At 41.0% G+C, this 19,001-nt stretch overlaps 2 protein-coding genes and 1 pseudogene across 3 annotated transcripts in view; 1 reads left to right on the forward strand and 2 right to left on the reverse strand.

The window, feature by feature from the left end:
- Positions 1 to 16,811, reverse strand: part of COL4A3 (collagen type IV alpha 3 chain) — a 131,735-nt gene extending 114,924 nt beyond the window's left edge. The window contains exon 1 of the mRNA XM_039855784.1: positions 16,560 to 16,811. Within this exon, the coding sequence (XP_039711718.1) occupies positions 16,560 to 16,649 (90 nt within the window). The 5' untranslated portion in view covers positions 16,650 to 16,811. The remainder of the gene's footprint in view (positions 1 to 16,559) is intronic.
- Positions 4,815 to 4,933, reverse strand: LOC120597463 (uncharacterized; annotated as a pseudogene).
- Positions 16,812 to 16,850: 39 nt separating the features above from the next.
- Positions 16,851 to 19,001, forward strand: part of COL4A4 (collagen type IV alpha 4 chain) — a 112,460-nt gene continuing 110,309 nt past the window's right edge. Inside the window, exons 1-2 of one of the 2 annotated variants that reach the window (XM_039855782.1) lie at positions 16,884 to 16,963; positions 17,237 to 17,368. The gene's annotated coding sequence lies outside the window, so the exon portion shown is untranslated. Of the gene's footprint in view, positions 17,369 to 19,001 lie in introns of both variants that reach the window. The other variant, XM_039855781.1, reaches the window with a different exon arrangement.

Here is a 19,001-nt window from a genome sequence, read left to right on the forward strand (position 1 = left end):
TGATTGATTCTGAGCATGAACTTTAAACATTCTCAAACTGAGTTATTTAGAGCAGTGAAAAAATTATCACCAGTGAAGAAGAAAACACAGGCCTTATAAAATAAAAGGACATATTTAATGAAAATAAATTTAGAAATAGACAGCAAAATAAAGCAGCGAAGCAAAACTTTTGACCAGGTTCTTCTTGGTACAAAACACAGGGGCTATAACTTCTCAAGGGGCAGGGATGACCAAGGCCAAGGGCTGAAATCAGGCTGGCAAAGAAGATCACCTCAACAGGTATTTAAGTCAAGTAGTTATTTCAAGTTACATTTTTTGGGAAGCGATACTATTTCAATAGTTATCATTTCTTTTATAGACTGATTGAGCCAGCCTTGATTCTACCTGGGGCTGGCACTCATACTATACATATATAAAACATAAAATGCCTCATAATTTTGTGATAATCGGTGATTAATCAGTAACTCAGTTCTCACATTCCCCAGTCCCTCTTGGGTAACTGCCAGATCAGTTTCCTAGCAAAAATTCACCCATGTGCACCTGCTGTCCTGGCTTTGCTGCTCCTGAGGATAACTCCCTCCTCATGTTAATATAAGAGGCTCCTTCGCTGAGGTGGAAGGTTGCTGACCCACCAGTTCTGCTGGCCAGACTGTTGTCTGGATTCCTGAATCCTTGCCAGGGTTCTTTGGTGGCAAGCAACAGAAATTATTTAGGCTAACTCAGTGATAAAAGAGGAATTCGTTGGAATGACATGGGGTAGCACACAGAAGTTGAAGAAAAGTTAAATAAACAGGACTCAGAAGAGATCAGCCTCAGGGCTGCTGTGAGGATCAAGGTACAAAAACTAACGGAGAGTGTTTCAGGGCAGTGCTGTCAGGATGAATAAGATCCTTGCCCTTTCAGCTGAAGATTCAAATTCCTGGAGAGGGCACTTGACTGGCTCAGCCTAGGTGATGTGCCTAGCCCTTTGGCTAAGGGACCGACATGCAATGAGGGGAGGATAGTTCCCTCGAGTAAAATCAACATGCTGTCACCAGAGGAGGAAAAGAGAGTGGTTAGGAAGAAGGAGCAGACAGAAGCCGCACTGTTTTCTGCTGTCACTTGGTTTCCATCTGCCTCCTGCTGACCTTAGACATACTGTCTTCTCTTACTTTAGATCCTTCTGGCCAAGTTGGATAATCATCGAGTTCGAATCACAATCTTCTACTTGGTTGGACCTAAAGCCTGAAGTCAAATACAATTCTTACGAACCCTCTGACACGTGTTTCCCTTGTTGTCGTCCATTACCCTCCTCTGGTCTCTGGTTGGAACATTCGTATGTTTCTGGGCCACCAGTTTCTCTGAAATTCCCTCAAATTCACCCCGTCCTTATGCTGATCACTGTTATCCTGGACTCTTTTCCCCAAAATGCTTATTTTTAGCAGAACAAGTCGAGATGTTTACCTATATACTTCCAAATTTTTGAAAAATGGCCAAGCAAGCAAGCAAACAAACAGAACCACTCCACTTTCTTCGGAAATGTGTAACCCTTAGGAATCTTACTTAGAAATTACTTCACATATGTTCCAAAGTCAAATCTTTCAAAAATCCAATGTCAGTGAATGCAATGTCATCAGAAACAGTTCTAATTTAACTCATGTTTATTCCTGTTGGCAAATTGAAATTAAAAAATTAAAGTACTTTGTAAAATCATTAAAATATCATTTTTAAAAATGAATAGTTCAACGGCTCTCTTAGCATGCACCAAGAGATCGTAAACGGACTTTTGACCTCAGGGTTTTAGCGGGTAAAATCGGATGATGATTTGGTTGAGTACTGCCAAATGTCACCGTTCACCACCATGGACACTTAACTGAGCTCCTAACATGTCAGGCACAGTTTTAAACATTTATAGACATTATCATATTCAATCATCATCATACGTATTAACCTATAGGTTCATATTATTGTCCCTATTTTACAGATAAGGAAAATAAAGCTCAACAACTTAGCTAGGGCTACTTAGCTAATTCTTGGAGTGAGTTAGATAATGATTGATATTCTAACTATCATCCTAAACAAGTTTGGATCTGCTAAAAAGTTTTACATGGGAAAAGGGTCCTCATATTAAAACTGATGAGAAATGATGGATTCGGAGTTCAGGGAGAAAATATGAATGGAATAAGCAATCCCTTAACTTTATTCTAATGCACAGCTATGTGCATTTGTATTTCTCCAGATGCCCTATTGGAGATCGCCTCTTGCGGGTCATGGTTCACTGTGGTGGTTCTGATAAACATGACCGTCTCTAATTTGCTTATAGAGTTAGGAACCACCACTCCAATTTCAGAAATGAAAAGCACTTTCCTTCCTCAAAGTGAATAAACAGAACGATTCTAGGCCAAGAAAAACTTACAATAACAACAACAAAGAATCCGCTCTATTTAGACCAATTCGACGATTTATCCAAATGGAAAAGCACAGCAGTTTCACATGTGAAAACAAGTCTGGCTTTAGTGATGCTTTTCTGACTGCTACTTTCTGAAGGCAAACTTTACTGAAAAAGACCCCCAGGTAAATCATTTACAAGATGTTGGTGGGTGGATGTTAAGTGTAATTGGTCTTGGTCTTCCGGTTTTACTTTGGAAAATGTTAAGCCCCTAGCATTCGTGTTAATTTGCTTCAGTGAAAAGTTCTTGAATCCTGTGTGTGATGGCTCAGGATGGGCCTGATTGATAGGTGGAAGTCAGAATTCCTAACATTTTCCTCCTTTACAAAATCATGGATTTTAAGGTCTTTTCTTCAATTTTTTTTTTCTGCACTCTATTTGCTTCTGAGATTATGACGCAGCCATTATATATAATATACTGAAGTTCTAATGTACTATAATGCTTATTGGGTTACTACTCAACTTGATATAAAGAAATCGATTTAAATTGATTAAAATTTAACTGATCGATTTTAATCAGTTTTAATTTAATGCATATTCTAAGCGAGATTGGCCTTCAAGAGACCTAGAAAAAGAGTACGAGATTCTAGGCCCAAAAGGTAATACAAATGGATGAGAGAAGCACAAGCCGATGGGGCAGGTGGAGCGGTGTGGGGAGAGAAAGGATTTGCTCTGTGGCACACTGACTGGACATGGCCCATTCTCGCCAAATGCTTGGAATGATCTAAAACCAGTGGGACATCCTATAGTGATGGCTAAGAGGGTCTTTGGGCCCACATCATTCCAGGTTTATAGCTGAGGGTGAGGGGTGGGGGTTCGCTGAGAAACGGTGGGCTGACCGAGGCGAGAGTTTAAATCTATTTAGTACTAGGCTGACTCCAGGGCTATAACAAGAAAAACAACTGGTAAACCCCGCATTTATGTGTGGCCATGAGCTGTGCATCTCATCGTTAGCTCTGTGTTGCACTTAAGGTTCTTGGTGAATGTGCGCCAAATGAATTTCCACTTTCGACCTTGTGGCAGCCGATTACGCATTAATGGAATTTGAGGGAGGCTGTGTGCCAGAGCTGGTTACGTGGCTTCTCTTTTAAATACATGTCAAGAAGGATATATTTTAAAGATAAGAAAGGAATAAATTATTATTATTATTAAATGTTACCCCGGATTATCTCTATAATTAACAGGGATTCTAGTTGAGGTATTTGGAAAGTCACCATAAAAGAGAGAAAATCATCGGATGAAATTTAGCATCATTATTTACATAGGATGTAGTAAGGTAAATAAAACTGTTCATTTTTTAATGGGACAGTGCTAAGGGAGGATGCCATTTCTGCTGATGTTTCCAAATAATGTTATTAGAAAATACCAGCAGCAAAGAATGCACTGAATAATATTTTTGAAAAAAAAAAAAAAAAAACTCCTTAATACATTCCAGGAAGTTGATACTAGGTCACAAAATAACAGGAGAATTAAATGAGTATAAGAAACATATTTGAACTATTGCTTTTCTGGTATTTAAACTCATTCCTGTCTCAATGCTACTTGGCATTGATAGAATACTTTCCTGTGTACAAAATGTGTTCAATTGAATTATTTCTGGAGATAGGAGGGCTAGGTTTTATAGACTACTTCTTAGGATAGAGGAAATAGAGAGTCTTGGAATTCAAGCGACTTGCCCCAAACTGTCAGAACAGTGTCTTTCTTCTGGCACAAGGTGAAGGGTCTTATAGCTGTCATGTGCTGCCTCTCTCGGATGTCCTTGCCTGCATGACTGCCTCCCTGGGGTCTGAGGATGCTGCTTGTTCGAGTCACATGAGCTCTGAACACTCTGCCTCTCAAAGGCCGGAGCAGGTCACAATGAGTAGAAACTCTGAGCAGTTCCGCGGGCACAGCCCCAGGCACATGCAGTGCTGGATGAATCCACCGGGTGGTTTTCTCCAGCTGTGTCTAGAGCAGTTAGAGAGCACTGGCACCTGCGCAGGCTTCCAGTTGGTAGGATCCTTATCTTATGAGGTTTAGATATAGCACTGTTCTTACATTTAACTACTTTTCAAATGAGATTGCAGAAGCTGCTTTTGCCTAACATGGCAACATAAGAACCCAGCCCATGTGTGTGGACCGGGCAGCCCTGAGATTAAATGCTGACAAGGGCTCAAGCTGGGGCAGAGGCTGGAAGCAGGTAAAAGTGCCAGCTGTAACTCTGCATGCTGCTTTCTGCACTCACTCCAGAGTACATAGTATATCTCTAAGTACTTTAAAGATATACTATGTTTTTAAGCCACTGAAATCTTACCACTTTCTGGCTTCATTGCCTTTACACATTTGCTTAATCTAAAGCCTATGGGTTCTCTGTGCTGTAGTTTTAGATTTTTTTTTTTTTTTTGAATGCCTACAGCATCTAGTCTTCCTAGGTGGTCTCCCATCCAAGTACTAACCAGGCCCAACCCTGTTTAGCTTCCAAGATCAGACAAGATCCGGCACGTTCAGGGGGCCATGGCCTTAGACTATATTTTTAAAGATCTTTATTCTTCGTTCTCAGCACTTGAATTTTGCTTTTCCATATTTGCTCCTTTACAGCATGCATACTTTCATTGTCTGTTATTGTCTGTGTGCTTATCCAAACCCCTCCCTTGGTGGCATACTCTATGAAGGCAGGAAGGACTATGTTGATTTTATCTACCTTTGTCCCAGCATCTAGCTGGATTAATAAATGAAGCATTCCATGTTTCATCTGAAAAAATAATATTTTCTTTTTATTCTTTTGCCAACAGATTCAAGAACCTGTTAATTCTTTGTTGAAATTTAGTTAAAGTGTTTAATAAAATGTTGGTCTAATTTCATAAACGTTCATTGAGAATCAGTAATGCCAACAGCTGAAATCACAAAATGGGTAAAATATGACACCTGTCTTCAAGGTGATCAGTAGGAGGAAGTAATGTGGAAACAGACACAGAAACGAACAATAGTAAGTAAAAGTATTTCATTGATGTTTGATTGGGAAAAGGTTAATTGTGTCAGGAATCATTCTTTCTTGATAACCAAAATATTTTTAAGATCAGTCTTATATCAAACATTGCCAAATTATTTAAATAATAAATAAAATGGCATCTGACACTGCTTTTTAGATTGCCTGAGAAGTTTTTGGTAGAAAAAAGCCCTACTGAAGATCCCTGGTAACCAAAACTCCCAGTTTTAAACCTACTTCCTCCCTCCACTAACTTAATAATGTCGTTGGCTCAGACCCTCATCTATAAATCAAGAATGTTGTTACCTTGCCATCATACTCAGAAATGCATAAAATCAGACATTTAATAAGAAAGTATCTACACGCAAAATTATTTAAAATATGATTTTAGTAAATGTTTATCTACAAGGAGTTCCACTGTAGTGTTATTTCTAAACAATCGGAAATACAATATTCAATAGAAGGGCACTAAATAAGTTATGGTACCAACTTATAATGAGGTACTCTATAGACAGTTAGACATGATATCTGTAATAATCAACAACTCAGAAAAATTTCACCAGTCTATTGTTAGGTGGAAAAAAGTAGAATTCAAAAAAAAAAAAATTCTGGGAGGGATAGACCAAAACGTTAACTGTAAGCACCTATAAATAATATGATTATGGATAGTGTTTATTTTTATATTTCTTTTTTGTACTTTTAAACATTTTCCAAATTTTATACCACATAAAACTTTTCTTTAAAGCCAGCATGTGAATTCTCTACAGCTTTCTCGATATCGTACATAAATAAACAGCATAAAATTATCCTGTCATCTGATTAAACAAAAAATAGAAATTAGCCTTGTTGCCTTGGGTCTTTCCAGACATAGTTTGTCATTTGATTCAAAGGGAAAGTATTGTAGCCTTTTCAACTTTCCACTTGCAGTACTTTTTCCTTGAGAAGTTCATGTAACAACAAAATATCCTGGTGGGAAAAAAAGCCAGTGCCCTGACTGTTTTGTCTACATAATGACAAATCTTCCAAGGTTTCCAAATACACTTGAACTCGTTTTTAAACATTGAGATGACTTCTCTCAGAAATCAATTTGGAGAGACAACCTAATTGACAACCACTGATCTTAAAGATTAAAAATAGAAAATTCCTAACTTACCCCAAAACTACTGTCGAAAACAAAAGATTACTATATGGTTACATTTTAAATAGCTCTGAAGAGTACACTTTTTTTTTTTTTTTACCATTATCTCACTGCAATAATTAATGTCGAGAATATCAACTATTCTTTAAATATGTGAGTGTATTTCTATGTACACATATTAGCATTGTGTGCGTACATATAAATTGGACTATGGACTAAATTTTTAACTTTCCTCAGTGTGTACATAAATGATTATCAAATTAATTGCACTGAACCAATGAACAGGATTAGACTGAGCAACTGCTATGTTGATCTAAACTGATTCTCCTGCCTTTCTCTCTTTCTGACTCTCCCAAGGCACCAGAATCCAAGGAGAAACCAATGAGACTTATTTCCTGTTCTGTCTCTTCTCCTTTATATAGCTCGAGTACCCGAAGAGAACAGTCAGCCTTCTCCATGCATTAGTCATACAGATCTTAAAAATTGGAAACCCGTTAACAGTCCTTCTGAAACACTCCAGTGCCATCCCACTGAAGGACCCTCCAGAGTCCTTTTCAAGGCCGGCACAGTTCTCAGACAATAACGGGCCCACAAAGGCCTTGCAGAGCTGGTTAAAATACAGATTCGCAGTGGAGAGGCCTGAGGTTGGGCGTCATGGGACATTCTCCCTTCCAACCAGCGTGGGGTTGGTAGAGGGGAGGAGGCCGGTGCTGCTGGGCCTGCGAGTGAGGCTCTTCACCTTCCAGCAGGTCCCTAGCTGAGTTTCATCATCCCCTGGCTTAGGGCCCTTTCAGGCCCAGGACTTTGTCATCTGAGACAGGGACTCTTGGGCCTAGCTCCATCTTCCTGCCCCAGGCCTCACAGCCACATTCAGCAAATTCAAACCCGTTGAGGAGGGGATGACAGAGACACATCAACAGGAGCGAAAGAAGGTTTTAATCACAGCACTTTACACACAGGCCCATTTCCAAGTCACTGTGAATGCATTACTCATCAGTACTAATGCAGCAACTGCCTTCTAAATAGCATAGATACATCGCATTAGCTCTTTTTGTTAAGATATTAATTTGTTAAGTGCCCACACTAAAATTATACCACGGTCAGCCGCATACAGTCCTGTGAGCCATTTTTCAACCTTAATTAGCACCACCACCCCGACTCCACTTCTCCTGGGCACTGGACTCCCAGCTTCCCATCCTCCGCCCACCGCTAGCAAAATAGTCAGCATATGCGTTCCCTTCCTGGTGAGCAACTAAACTCAGCCTTTCTTTTTTCTATTTTTTTTTTTTAAACTTCTGTTGGCCTTGGTTTTATTCTTTGACAACTCAGGAGCCATAAAATTAAACCTATCTTGCCTCTCCCTAGTGTGGAGGCCCCCGGCTTAGACTAAGTTCACCAGTTTCCCAAGGCCGTCTCCATCCATGGCCTTAGCCTGTGAGCTAGTTCCTCAGAAAGGTGTTCCCCAACCACCTCCAGCTAAGGTAAAAACCTCCCTTTCGTCATCACCACATCCCATTCTCTCCTAGCAGGCGCCATAATCTGTAGTGACACATTTGTGTGTTTACGGACCTGTTGCCTCTCTCCTCGACTCTCTACTCTACCATGGAATTCAAACTGTCTGGTTTATCAGTGAAACTCCAGCACCTAGCCACACGCTTACATCTCTGCCCTATCATCTCCTTCCTGCCTTTAGTCGTAACAATAAAATAATTGTAGCTAGAATATAAAGGCTGGGTACTTACTTGGTACGAAGCATTGAGTGGAGTACTTTATTTGCAACAGGTAGAGTGCCACCATTTTCAGATAAGAAAAAGAGACCTTTTTGGAAGTAATTTGTTCAAGGTGGCACTAAACCTGTTACCTGGCAGAACTCCAGTGACAATCTACTTTATAGTTTAAGATGGAAGGCAAGATGTGGCATGTTGGTTTTCAATATGTTTCTCCTTTTCTCCATTTCTTTTGCTGTTTGCTGTTTTTGTGACGTTTCTTCAATTCTTCATGTATATAACTAACTCATATTTTGACAATGGGCAATATCATTAAATAGGTACAAAAGGTAATTTGTGTGGCTTTAAGCATTGTATCAAGGGCAACTATCTTAATTTTTTTGGAGAAAAAGTTGCACAGATATTTGGGCACAATCCATGTCGATTAATTGTCTTTAATTAAAGTTTGTCCTTTCGACACGTGTTTATTTCTCATGGCAAATAATCAAATGAAATGTGTTGTAGCTAGAGATATGACCTCATAAACTGTATTCCCATCTCTTATCTAGATGTCATTTAAATAGGTCTGCACTATCCAGGATGGTGGCCACATGGCTATAGACACTTGAAATGTGGCTAGTTCGAACTGAGATATTCTAGAAATACAAAATACACACTGGATTTTAAAAACTTAATATGAAAAAATTATAAAATATCTATCAATGTTTTTAATAGGGATTTCATGTTGAAATGATAAAAAGATGGCATTGGGATAAATACACTATATTAAAATTAATTTCACCTGTTTGTTTTATTTTTTTTTAATGTGGCTAGTGGGAAATTTAAAATTACATATGTGGCTCATATTTATGGCTCACATATTTCTATTGGATGATATGGACATAGACGTTTATTTACCTGAACTTATGAAAGCATCTAAAGTGGAAAAGTACAGAGCAGATATAATTTAACTCAGTCTTGTCTAGAAAATGTATCTGAAGCCAGGGCTTAATGGGCAGATACATGAGGAACCCCAGAAAGAATGCGAAGACTGACATAGATGCTTTGAGAAGACAAGTGCTAGCAATTATGTTTTGTGAGATTAAGGTAGAACTTGGAGTAAGAGTCTTTCTTATCAGATTTTTAGAGATGAAGACACCCCAGAAGAGTTAAATAAATGTTCAAGGCCACAGTCGTAGGGTTGACACGGAAAAATGTCTGTTCTGTTAAGAAGTTGATATAATTCTGGTTTCCTTATTTTCTCAAACCGAAAGCAGAAGTGAAATAAATGACCTACAGTGAAAGTCTGTTATGATTAGAAAGCTTAGTCTGAAGCCAGATAGAAACTTTACAAAACAGAAAGGCTCTGAACACCATGTTTTCACTGATCTTGGAAAATCTTTTACTCCGTGGTGTACGGATGCTTTTTGGCTGAAGGCCACAGCATGGATATGGTCAGATCCACATGGATGAAGACCACAGGGCATCAGCAAACCAGGCAGGCCTTCTTTTGGCACCGTACACTGACAGATTCAAGGGTTTTAATCAACTGCAATACTCAACAAAGTTAACCTTACTCATAACTAACACCAGGCAATATTATTGTGCTCTGGTAACATGGAAAAAATTATAAGAAAAATACTAAGATAAATTTCATGTCATTCATCATTTTTTCAATGATCACGCTTGAAAACAAACCAGCTACTATAACCCTTAAGAGGAACACTTAAGGAGGAAGACTCTTTGTCTGGTCAGAGAAAGGAAACTGGTGGCTTTGCTGTTATTGGCCTTGACCCCCACCTCGTCAAACAGAAGTCTAGTACATTTGGAGGAAGTGAGCAGTGGGAGGAGAGTGGAGAAGGGTGACCTTGAGAACATGAAAGAAACACGTTTGGTTCTGCTCTCTCTCCCATTACTACGTAAGTCCATCCCAGTGAGAAGAAATCCCCTGGAAGCCATGGAATGATTTTGCTCTTTTTTATCCCTCCCAGGGAAAGACAGCTCCAACCTGTGAGCAACGAGGCAAAATGGAGAGAGGGAGGTGCAGGCTGAGTGATGACAGGGAAGGTTTATTTTCCCCAAATCTCTCATTCACATTGTCTCCCCATGGGTGAGAATCAATGGACAGAAGAAACAAGACGGACTCCCAGACCTTGAAATCATAGAAAAAGAATCAGAAAGATAATATAAAATAAGTATATGTAAAATGAATAAAGCCATAAAAATTCAAAAAAAAAAAACTATCAAAAAAGACAAAAAAAGAACCCTGAAACCCAGACAGATTCAGACTCCAAAAACGACTTGTACAAATAAGAATAATCATTGAAATGAAAACTTAATAAATTGAAAGAATCGTCGTTAACATTTATTGACTGGTTACTGTGTAACAGGCATGGTCAAGTATGTTATGTGTATTAAATCATTTAATCCTCATAAAACTCTGTGGTGGTTGAAACTAATATAAAGTAATATTGACTGTCAACTGCAATTGAAAAACAAAAAGAATTATAAAAAAGAATTCTGAGGTGGGTCTCTTAGTTCCATGTTAAGATGAAGAAATAGACAAAAATTTAAAGCTGGCAATTAACAGACCTGGGCTTATAACCCAGGTCAAATGGTTCCAGAGTTTTCTTTTATTGTTGAAAATTACAGTAGATTGAAAATCTACTGAAAATTACAAACAGCAGAAGAGAGAATCAAAAAATGAAAGATAGGCATGATGACTTTCACAGAATGCAGCACGGAGGGAAGCTACACCTGAACAAAAGCTCAACGTGATACAACCTGGCCTCAGGTACAACTGATGACTGGTTTCATGGGGAGTCTGTGTGACCCTCACATTTCAGGACAGTTGTTCTGTGGGAAGAAGAGAATTTATCCAAAGGGTCCTCTCTCTCACTGGTCAAAGATTTGCCCCACAGGTGTTAATGTCCTATATTTCTATGGTACAACAGGAAGCTGTGGAATAGAGCCTGGAGGAACCATCGGGCTGCTTCTGTGTAAAGTCTAGGGCCACACTGGTGGCTGGGGGCAGTAAAAGACCATAGCTCAGGAGCAGAACGAAGTCAAGAGGATCTGACCAACATATTAAAAGTATCTAATATAAGAAGTAAGGTGAACTTGAGGCAAAGATGAGAGGGTCCAGCATGCACCCTGAGAATGCCAGGGGTAGAGACAGCGAGAAAGGAGAAATACAAAAAAAAAAAAAAAATTCAAAATTTGATGAAAATTATAGAATCTTGGATTAAATATCCACTGAGCAAGATATATTTAAAAAACACATGTGCACATACATTACAATTTTTATAAGATGATTGAAAATCTTGATCTAATTGATATACACAGAAATTTTGAAGTCCGAATATTATCTCTACCGCAATTCGATAAAAAAGGATAACTAGAAAATTTCCTTATATTTAGATAGTAAGAAATAAACATCTACATAACCTATAGGACAAAGAAATGAATTTAAAAAGATTTTGAACTTAATGGTATTAAAATACTGCGACGGAGCTAAAGCAGTATTTTGGGGGAAATTTTTTAGCCTAAAATTTGTTTAAACTATTCAACTTGCTTTGTTAAAGTCAAAATACAAAATTCAACTGTTTTGCTATATCTTTAATACACTATTAAATTTTTTAAAAATATACCATTTACAGAAGCACTAAAAATATGAAATACTTAGAAATTAAAGAAACAGAAAACTAAAACCTTGTGAGAAATTAAATTCCTAAAGAAACATACATAAACATATATAAATTGCAGATGTAACACCATAAAACAGTGAGAGAAAAAATTGACTATTTAATAAATAATATTGGGACAATTTCTTATCTATATGGAAAAAAATCATATCCTATAAGTAGTAAAAAATTCCAGAATTAAGAGTCCTAAATGTAAAAGAGCTAAACTGTAAAACTTTAAAAAAATGTAGGAGAACATTTTTATAATTCCAGGGAAGGAAAGGATGCCTTCGACAAGATGCAAAACACAAAATATCAAAGAAAAAAAAATTAACAAGTTTGAAATTATAGTGGAAAAAAATGTTATATATTAAGGCACCAATAACTAAATGAAAAAAATAAACCAAAGACTGGAATAAAATATTTTCTGCACATTTAAATGGCAAAAGTTTGGTATACAAACATATAAATAACTGCTAATTACTTAGTAGCAAAAAAGACAAGAGTACAGTAGGTAAATAGTCAGTGAATTGTCCATGCAAGTCACTCTGAGGGAGATATAAACGGCCAATTGAAATGTGAAAAGATTCACAAACTCACTAGTCAAAACAAGAACCTATTTCACACCCATGAACATCTAAGCACACCAGGTTTGGCTGAGGATATGGAGAAGCAGGTATTCTGAGGCAATGTTGGTACAACCCGTTTGGAGCTCAATTTGACAATTTCTAAAAAACTTAAAATATGCTTTCTCTATGAACCCTTTTTGAATTTCAGCTAGGAATTAAAAATCTGGTTCTCACAATGGCACACATACAAAGATGTACATTTCAACTCTATAAAACGAAAACGTGGAAACAAGCTTACCTTGTTTAGGGGGGATAGAAAAATAAACTGTGCTTATTTATATAATTGCATACTATGCAACAGCTAATACATCCATATGAATATAAAGAAATCATTTCTGTAAGTATCAACATGAATAAAATCTGAAAACAGAATACCGAATCATACAAGCAAGCTCCAATAGGTATGTATAATGTGAAACCACTTATTACGTTTGAAGGATTACAAAACAATATGTTTTTATGGATACGCAGGTGCATGCGCACACAGAATATAAACACAAAAACATGCACTGGGAATGATACACAGCTGACCTTTGAATGAAGGAGGGCGTGGTTAGGGGCACCCTACATAGTAGCAAATCCGGGTGTAACTTTTGACTCTACAGTCAGCCCTCTGCATTGGTGGATTTAACCAACTGGTGGAAAATAGTATTTTTGATTCCCGGTTGCGAATGGAAAGTTGGGAATGCGAAAATACTTTTTTCGGTAGCAGTTGGTCGAATCCGCTAATACGAAACCCAAGGATGCAAAACGAAGCTAGGAAGGTCCGTCTGCATTTATTGAAAAAATTAGTGAACTTGCAGTTCGAACCCGTGTTATTCGAGGGTCAGCTATATTCAAACCTTCTGGACTGGAAGATGGAGCAAAGCATGTGCGTATGATTTTCTCTATTTATATATTGTTTTTCCTAAAGGGACAGATGTGAGAGTAAAGAGTTCAAAGCTTATTAATACTTACTTAATCTTAGGGATAGATACATTGTGTCGTTACATTACTTTTTGTTTGCTTGAAATATTTCCTAATTTAACTTAAGTTTTTAAATTTAAAAATCAGTTGAGAAAGCATCCTCCATAAATGCAGCTGTCGTAAATCTCCTGAGATTTGCTTGCCATATTTCTGCCCTGCTTGGAATCTTAGGGCAAAAAGAGGAAGGATAAACCATGTTATCTCAAACCATGAACTCCATCTTCTCCAGTCTCGGAGAAGGAGCACTCTCTCTAGCTCCTGGCAACAGAGAAGTGCCTCTGGGTTTCAGGTTGGTGAGCTTGGCCTGGGGACAGCTGTAACACCGGGGAAGCGTCTGAACAACTGGCCTGGGACTGGATGCCTACAGCGAAGAGAGATTTCACTCAGGGCTCTTCAGAGCAAACTGTGTGGGCAGACAGTTCCGCCCCGGCTCAATCGGGAATGTGGGGTCAACACCGCTACTATCTCCCCGTTTTGAGAAATGTTAATGTGAAATTGCAGCAATTTAGAGCAAAATACGTCCTTAACTAGTGCAGCACAAAGATGACAAATAGCTAAAGGCTAAGGTTAGCTCTCACTTATACAGTTTGGCCATGTGTACTGTAGGCCTTTACAAAAGAACACTGTGTTTTGTAAAGATTTGACTAATTTGCTAACACCTAGAATTTGAGAGATTTCTAATGGAAACTGGATTCCTAGCTTCTCTCCCAGAAGAACAGGGATTCTGGCACTCCTGAGCCTGGATTCTAGAATGTTAAAAATTGATTGGTCCTGAACACTGGCTCCCACCCACTGCCTCACTCATCGCTTAACCGGCCAGCCCCACTAATGGTTTAACTCCCTCATTTTATAGATGAGAAAACCGAGGCTCAGGGAGGTCCAGTGCCTTGGCTAACATCAGAGGTATTCTGTGGAGGGAGCCATGAACCAGTTATCAGTTAACTTGCCATTCCTTTTCTCTTCAAGACGATGTCACATTTTGTAGTTTCTACAGACATCGTCTGTGTAACTCAGCAGGTGCAATGGCAATGATAATCCTTAAAACTTTTTAACAAAGACTGACTTCAAGTGACAATAAATATAGTACAAATGGATTAATTATGATATCGACGACAAGTCACTGAGATTTGGCCAAACTGAAAGCAGAAAATTTTACATGTAAACAATAATAAGAGAATATGACAATATAATTGGAAATTGATATAATTAGAGGTTGCATGATCACAGGGCTTCACTTTTTCTGGCTGATCGTTACACACACGTGATTCCTACGCCCTTTCTCCACCCCGCCCTAATCTCTCCTCTTTTTTTTGGGAATCGAGAAAGATGTGCAAACTCTGCTCTGCAACTCTTCCCCAGGCCTTCCCACAACATACTCCTTCTTTAGATGTTTTGCTTGTTGGATTTATTTATTCCACAATTAAATCTACACTGACATGGATGAGTTTCATCCATCACGCCCAGAAGTATTGAGCTACCTGGGTTAGGCATTCGTAGTCTATGCGTTTGTCAGAACCAGCATTATGAAGAGATTACACGGATTTCAAAAATCTTTTGAATGTAAGACACTAAATAACCTAAATGTAAATCGATTTGAAAGATCTAATTAACTTTGACATATTCCTATTGTGGAAAATTATGCAACAGGGAAAAAAGAAAAAGAGGTAGATCTGACTTAAATCCTGACATGGGCAGATGTGTAGGTTGCCAAATGATGTACGCACAGCACAATATCACTTATCTTAAAACACAAGGAGAAATGCATACTGTTCGTCAGTCTATATTTGTATATACAAATGCACACACGATGTCTGGAAAGAGACATGAAGTAGCCAGAATGGATACCGTGTTTAGACAGCAGAGAGGGAGAGGTTTGGAGGTGATCAAAGGGAATTTTAGTTTCATCAATAACATCTTTAAAAATTTTTTTTTTGATAATGTCTTAATTAAAAATTTAATTTAAATGGAAAATACTTGAATTACATGTGGCCAAAGGTTCTAAAAATATTTTCATGTAACACATAGGCATGTGACTATTAATTTCAAATCAATCTTGATCATGAAATTTGTAAAACATCTGCTCATCCTTGGAAATGTTACTTAACTGCGTTACCACCCCTATTTTAATTTTTTTTTACAATTTTTTTTAAATGTAAAAATCACAGTAAGTATCTGAAAAGTTAAATTTTACATTCACAATTTAAAATCAAGAAATGCCAAGTCTAGGAGTCTTAAGAGTTTTGAGGACACTCAATTTATCTTTAATTGCAAAGAATAAGAAACAAGGGGTTGGTTTAAGTGAACCGGGTTCTATCAAATAAGGAATGGAAGTCAAAGCGGCAGATTGCTTAATTTATCCTAACATGAGTTCTATTTCTAAGGTGATCACTTTTCAGTGATGGCACTTGTTTTTCCCAACATACCAACATTGGGGGGCAGGTTTTGTCAAGGAGAAAATCGAGCCCCGGAGAGGTCAGGGTTCAGTGTGAAGTGACATCTAGAAGTGGCAGCGCCAGGACATCTGTGCAGGTTTCCACTCCCAGCCTTCTGGGCCCTTCACTAAGGTCTGCTGCCTGCTCTGATTCGCCAGTGTGAGTGACACGGCGTGTCTCTACATCCGGTGTTCTCAGGTATATTCATTCTATCGTCTATATACCTACATCTGTCTGTCTGTCTGTATCATCCATCTATCTATCTATCTATCTATCTATCTATCTATCTATCTATCTATCTATCTATCGTATATCTATCACCTACCTACCTACCTTTGGAGGCCTTTGCGTTCCATCTCTGACTCCTAGGTAACCGACAAGTTTCCTCCTCGCCTCTTCCTCCCGCCGAGCGAAATCTTGTTGTTCCCGGGGCATCCCCGCTTGCTCGCGTCCCCACGCTGCCCGCACAGGCACCCGAGTGCAGCGAGTAGCCCCCGCACGCACCAGGCAGGGGCTCCAGGTGGGGCCGGCGTACCCCGGGACGCAGGTGGGGGCGAAGTGCGCCGGGGTGAGGGTGGGGGTGGGGTAGGGGTGGCGCCGCCCCGCACTCACCTTGCTGGCCGCGGGCGCCGCCGCCAGCAGCAGCAGCGTGAGCAGCAGCAGCAGCAGCGCAGGCGGCCTGGGCGCCGTCCGGGGGCGCATGGTGGGTGCCGGCTCCGAGTCCCGGCGTGGACCGGGACCCGCGCGCTGTCCGGCTCCCGCGTCCCCTGCGCGGCGCGGGTCGGGGCGTCCAGCTGTGAAGCTCGCCTCGCCAGCCGCCCCGCGCGGGTTTTGTAGGGCTCAGCCGCGCCGACCGTCCCTCCCCACCGAGGCTTTTGACTCTGGCTCCAAGGGAGGGAAGAAGTGGCTCAGGTCCCGCCCTCGTCCCCCCCTCCCCGCCAACTCACCGGGCACTGTCCCTGCCACCCGGGCGTCGTGCCCAGGAGGCGAGAAAGGGCTGCGGGCCTGCGGGGCAGGTGGGCGCGGATCCAGGGTGAGGGGTTAAGGAGGTGACGCTCCCAAGGTCTTGGAACCGAGGCGCGGCAGGGGGGTGCGGGTCGGAGGTGGGGAATTTGGGGGCTGTGCTGTGGGGAGGCGGCCGAACAGGGTAGGGGGAGTGGCCAGCGGCCGTGCCCAGATTAAGCTGGAGGCGCGCCGGGCGTCGGCACTCGGGCGACCCCGCCGGCTCCCGGCTCCTGGCGGTGCCATCTCGTCGCTTTCCTTTTCCCGGACCCGCCTCCAACTTGCAGCCGCCGAAACTGACGGTGAGAGCGCCGGGGAGAGGCGTCTGCGTCGCGCCTGGATTGGGGCGCAGCAGAGGTGCGTGCGGCGCTGGCGGGCGACAGAGCGGCGGCTCCGGGTGCTCCGGGCAACCTCCTGAGGTATGGCGCCCGCGACCCGGCCTGGGCAGTCACTGTCCCGGGCCCCGAGTCACCTGCCTGGGCGGGGGTGGGGGGGAGGGGTGCAGTGGAGGAAACGTGGCATCTAAGGTGGGGCGCACGGGGTCGCGGGCAGGGCTGAGGAGTTGGGACCAGGGGTCACCACAGAGGAACGCGTCTGGCTCCCAGGCTTGTCTGCCTGAGCTTGAACTGGGCGCTGTGTGTTTTGATTAATTTGGAGGCTCGAATTACTACCAGCCTGGCAGTCTGGGCACTGCGAAATGCCAAGAGCAAGAGGCAGCTGAGGGGAAAGAGAATGCCCATCCTATTCTCTGCTGCGTCGAACTGGCTTTTCGGGCGAAATCTTACCTGCGGAAATGCAGGGGATGTCTGCCTGCTGAGAATGCCCTTCGTGGAGGTGGCCTTGGATGCAAACGTGCAGTTATCCGGCTTGTCAGGACACCCTCTTCAGAGCAGGACTGGTACCCTTTCTTGTGCCATGGACCACATTGGCTCTGGGGATGCATTTAGTCTCTTCTCAGAATAATGTTATCACATACCTAAAATATAATTCAATCAAAATTCCGTTTTACTGGAATACAGTGATCAAAGTATTAAAGTATTGCTATCGTAACAGATGTCAATGTTGCATTCAATACCTCGATCTAACAACACATCTGTTAAATAACTTTAATCTCAAAGTAGTGATGACTGCAAAACTGCAACGTGACCCGAAAATACCAGTGCGTGCAAGCTCTCAAAAGCTGCCCATACTGTTGTGCTTAGTTGTCTATATTCCGAACGGAAGGGAATGCTGACCTTCCAGGAAAGTTAGTGAAGCTAGAGATGTAGTTTGTGTTCTCGTCCAAGTTCACAGACCACCTGAATTCAATCTCCAGGTTAAGATTCCCTGCTTGGGGGGACATCAGACAGTCGGTCATCCAACACCAGTGTGAAATAAGTGATTTAGTCACTAATTATGGAGAACCACTGCTTACAGTTAGAAGGGGGTCTTTTAGTACATTAGAGCTATGTAGCATCGTAGGTAGGCAAAACCCTGACAATGAGTGAATGAAAGCACCCCCCTCCCCACCTTTTTTAGTGGTAGAGTGAATTTTATAGTCTTTCCTCTGTTGTATTTTTTGTTTTGTTTTGTTTTTTAAATGCCTGTGACTGACAAGTCACTTCCGATGCCACAACAGGGCGGGAGAGAAACTTTTGATGTAAATACAGTGAGGAGTGAGCCGTGGTTAAGAGCTTGGTCTCTGCAATCCTGGATTTTGAATCCTTTCACACTTACTGGTATGGCCTAACCCCTCTGGGCTGGTGTCTTCTCTTCTGTACAGTGGCCGTAATCATGGTACCCAACCCAAGGAGTTGTGGGAATCAAATGCAGTGATCCATTAAAAGCTCTTTGTCCAGGGTTTTCACCAATCACATAGTGGAATCCGATTCTCCAGTTGCATAAATCAAAATAAGGCACAAGGTAGAGATGCTCTTCTCAGCTCGGCAGTAAAAGGTCAAGAGGCAAGCACACCCCACTAGCTCCTTTGAGGTCAACGGACTACTAAGGCATCTAGAACTTGCTTCTTGGCATCCCTGGGAGCAGCAGCTTTGGCATCCAAGAGACCTGGTT

Source organism: Pteropus medius, unplaced genomic scaffold, assembly GCF_902729225.1.
Source record: "Pteropus medius unplaced genomic scaffold, Ma_sr-lr_union100, whole genome shotgun sequence".
Classification (NCBI taxonomy): domain Eukaryota; kingdom Metazoa; phylum Chordata; class Mammalia; order Chiroptera; family Pteropodidae; genus Pteropus; species Pteropus medius.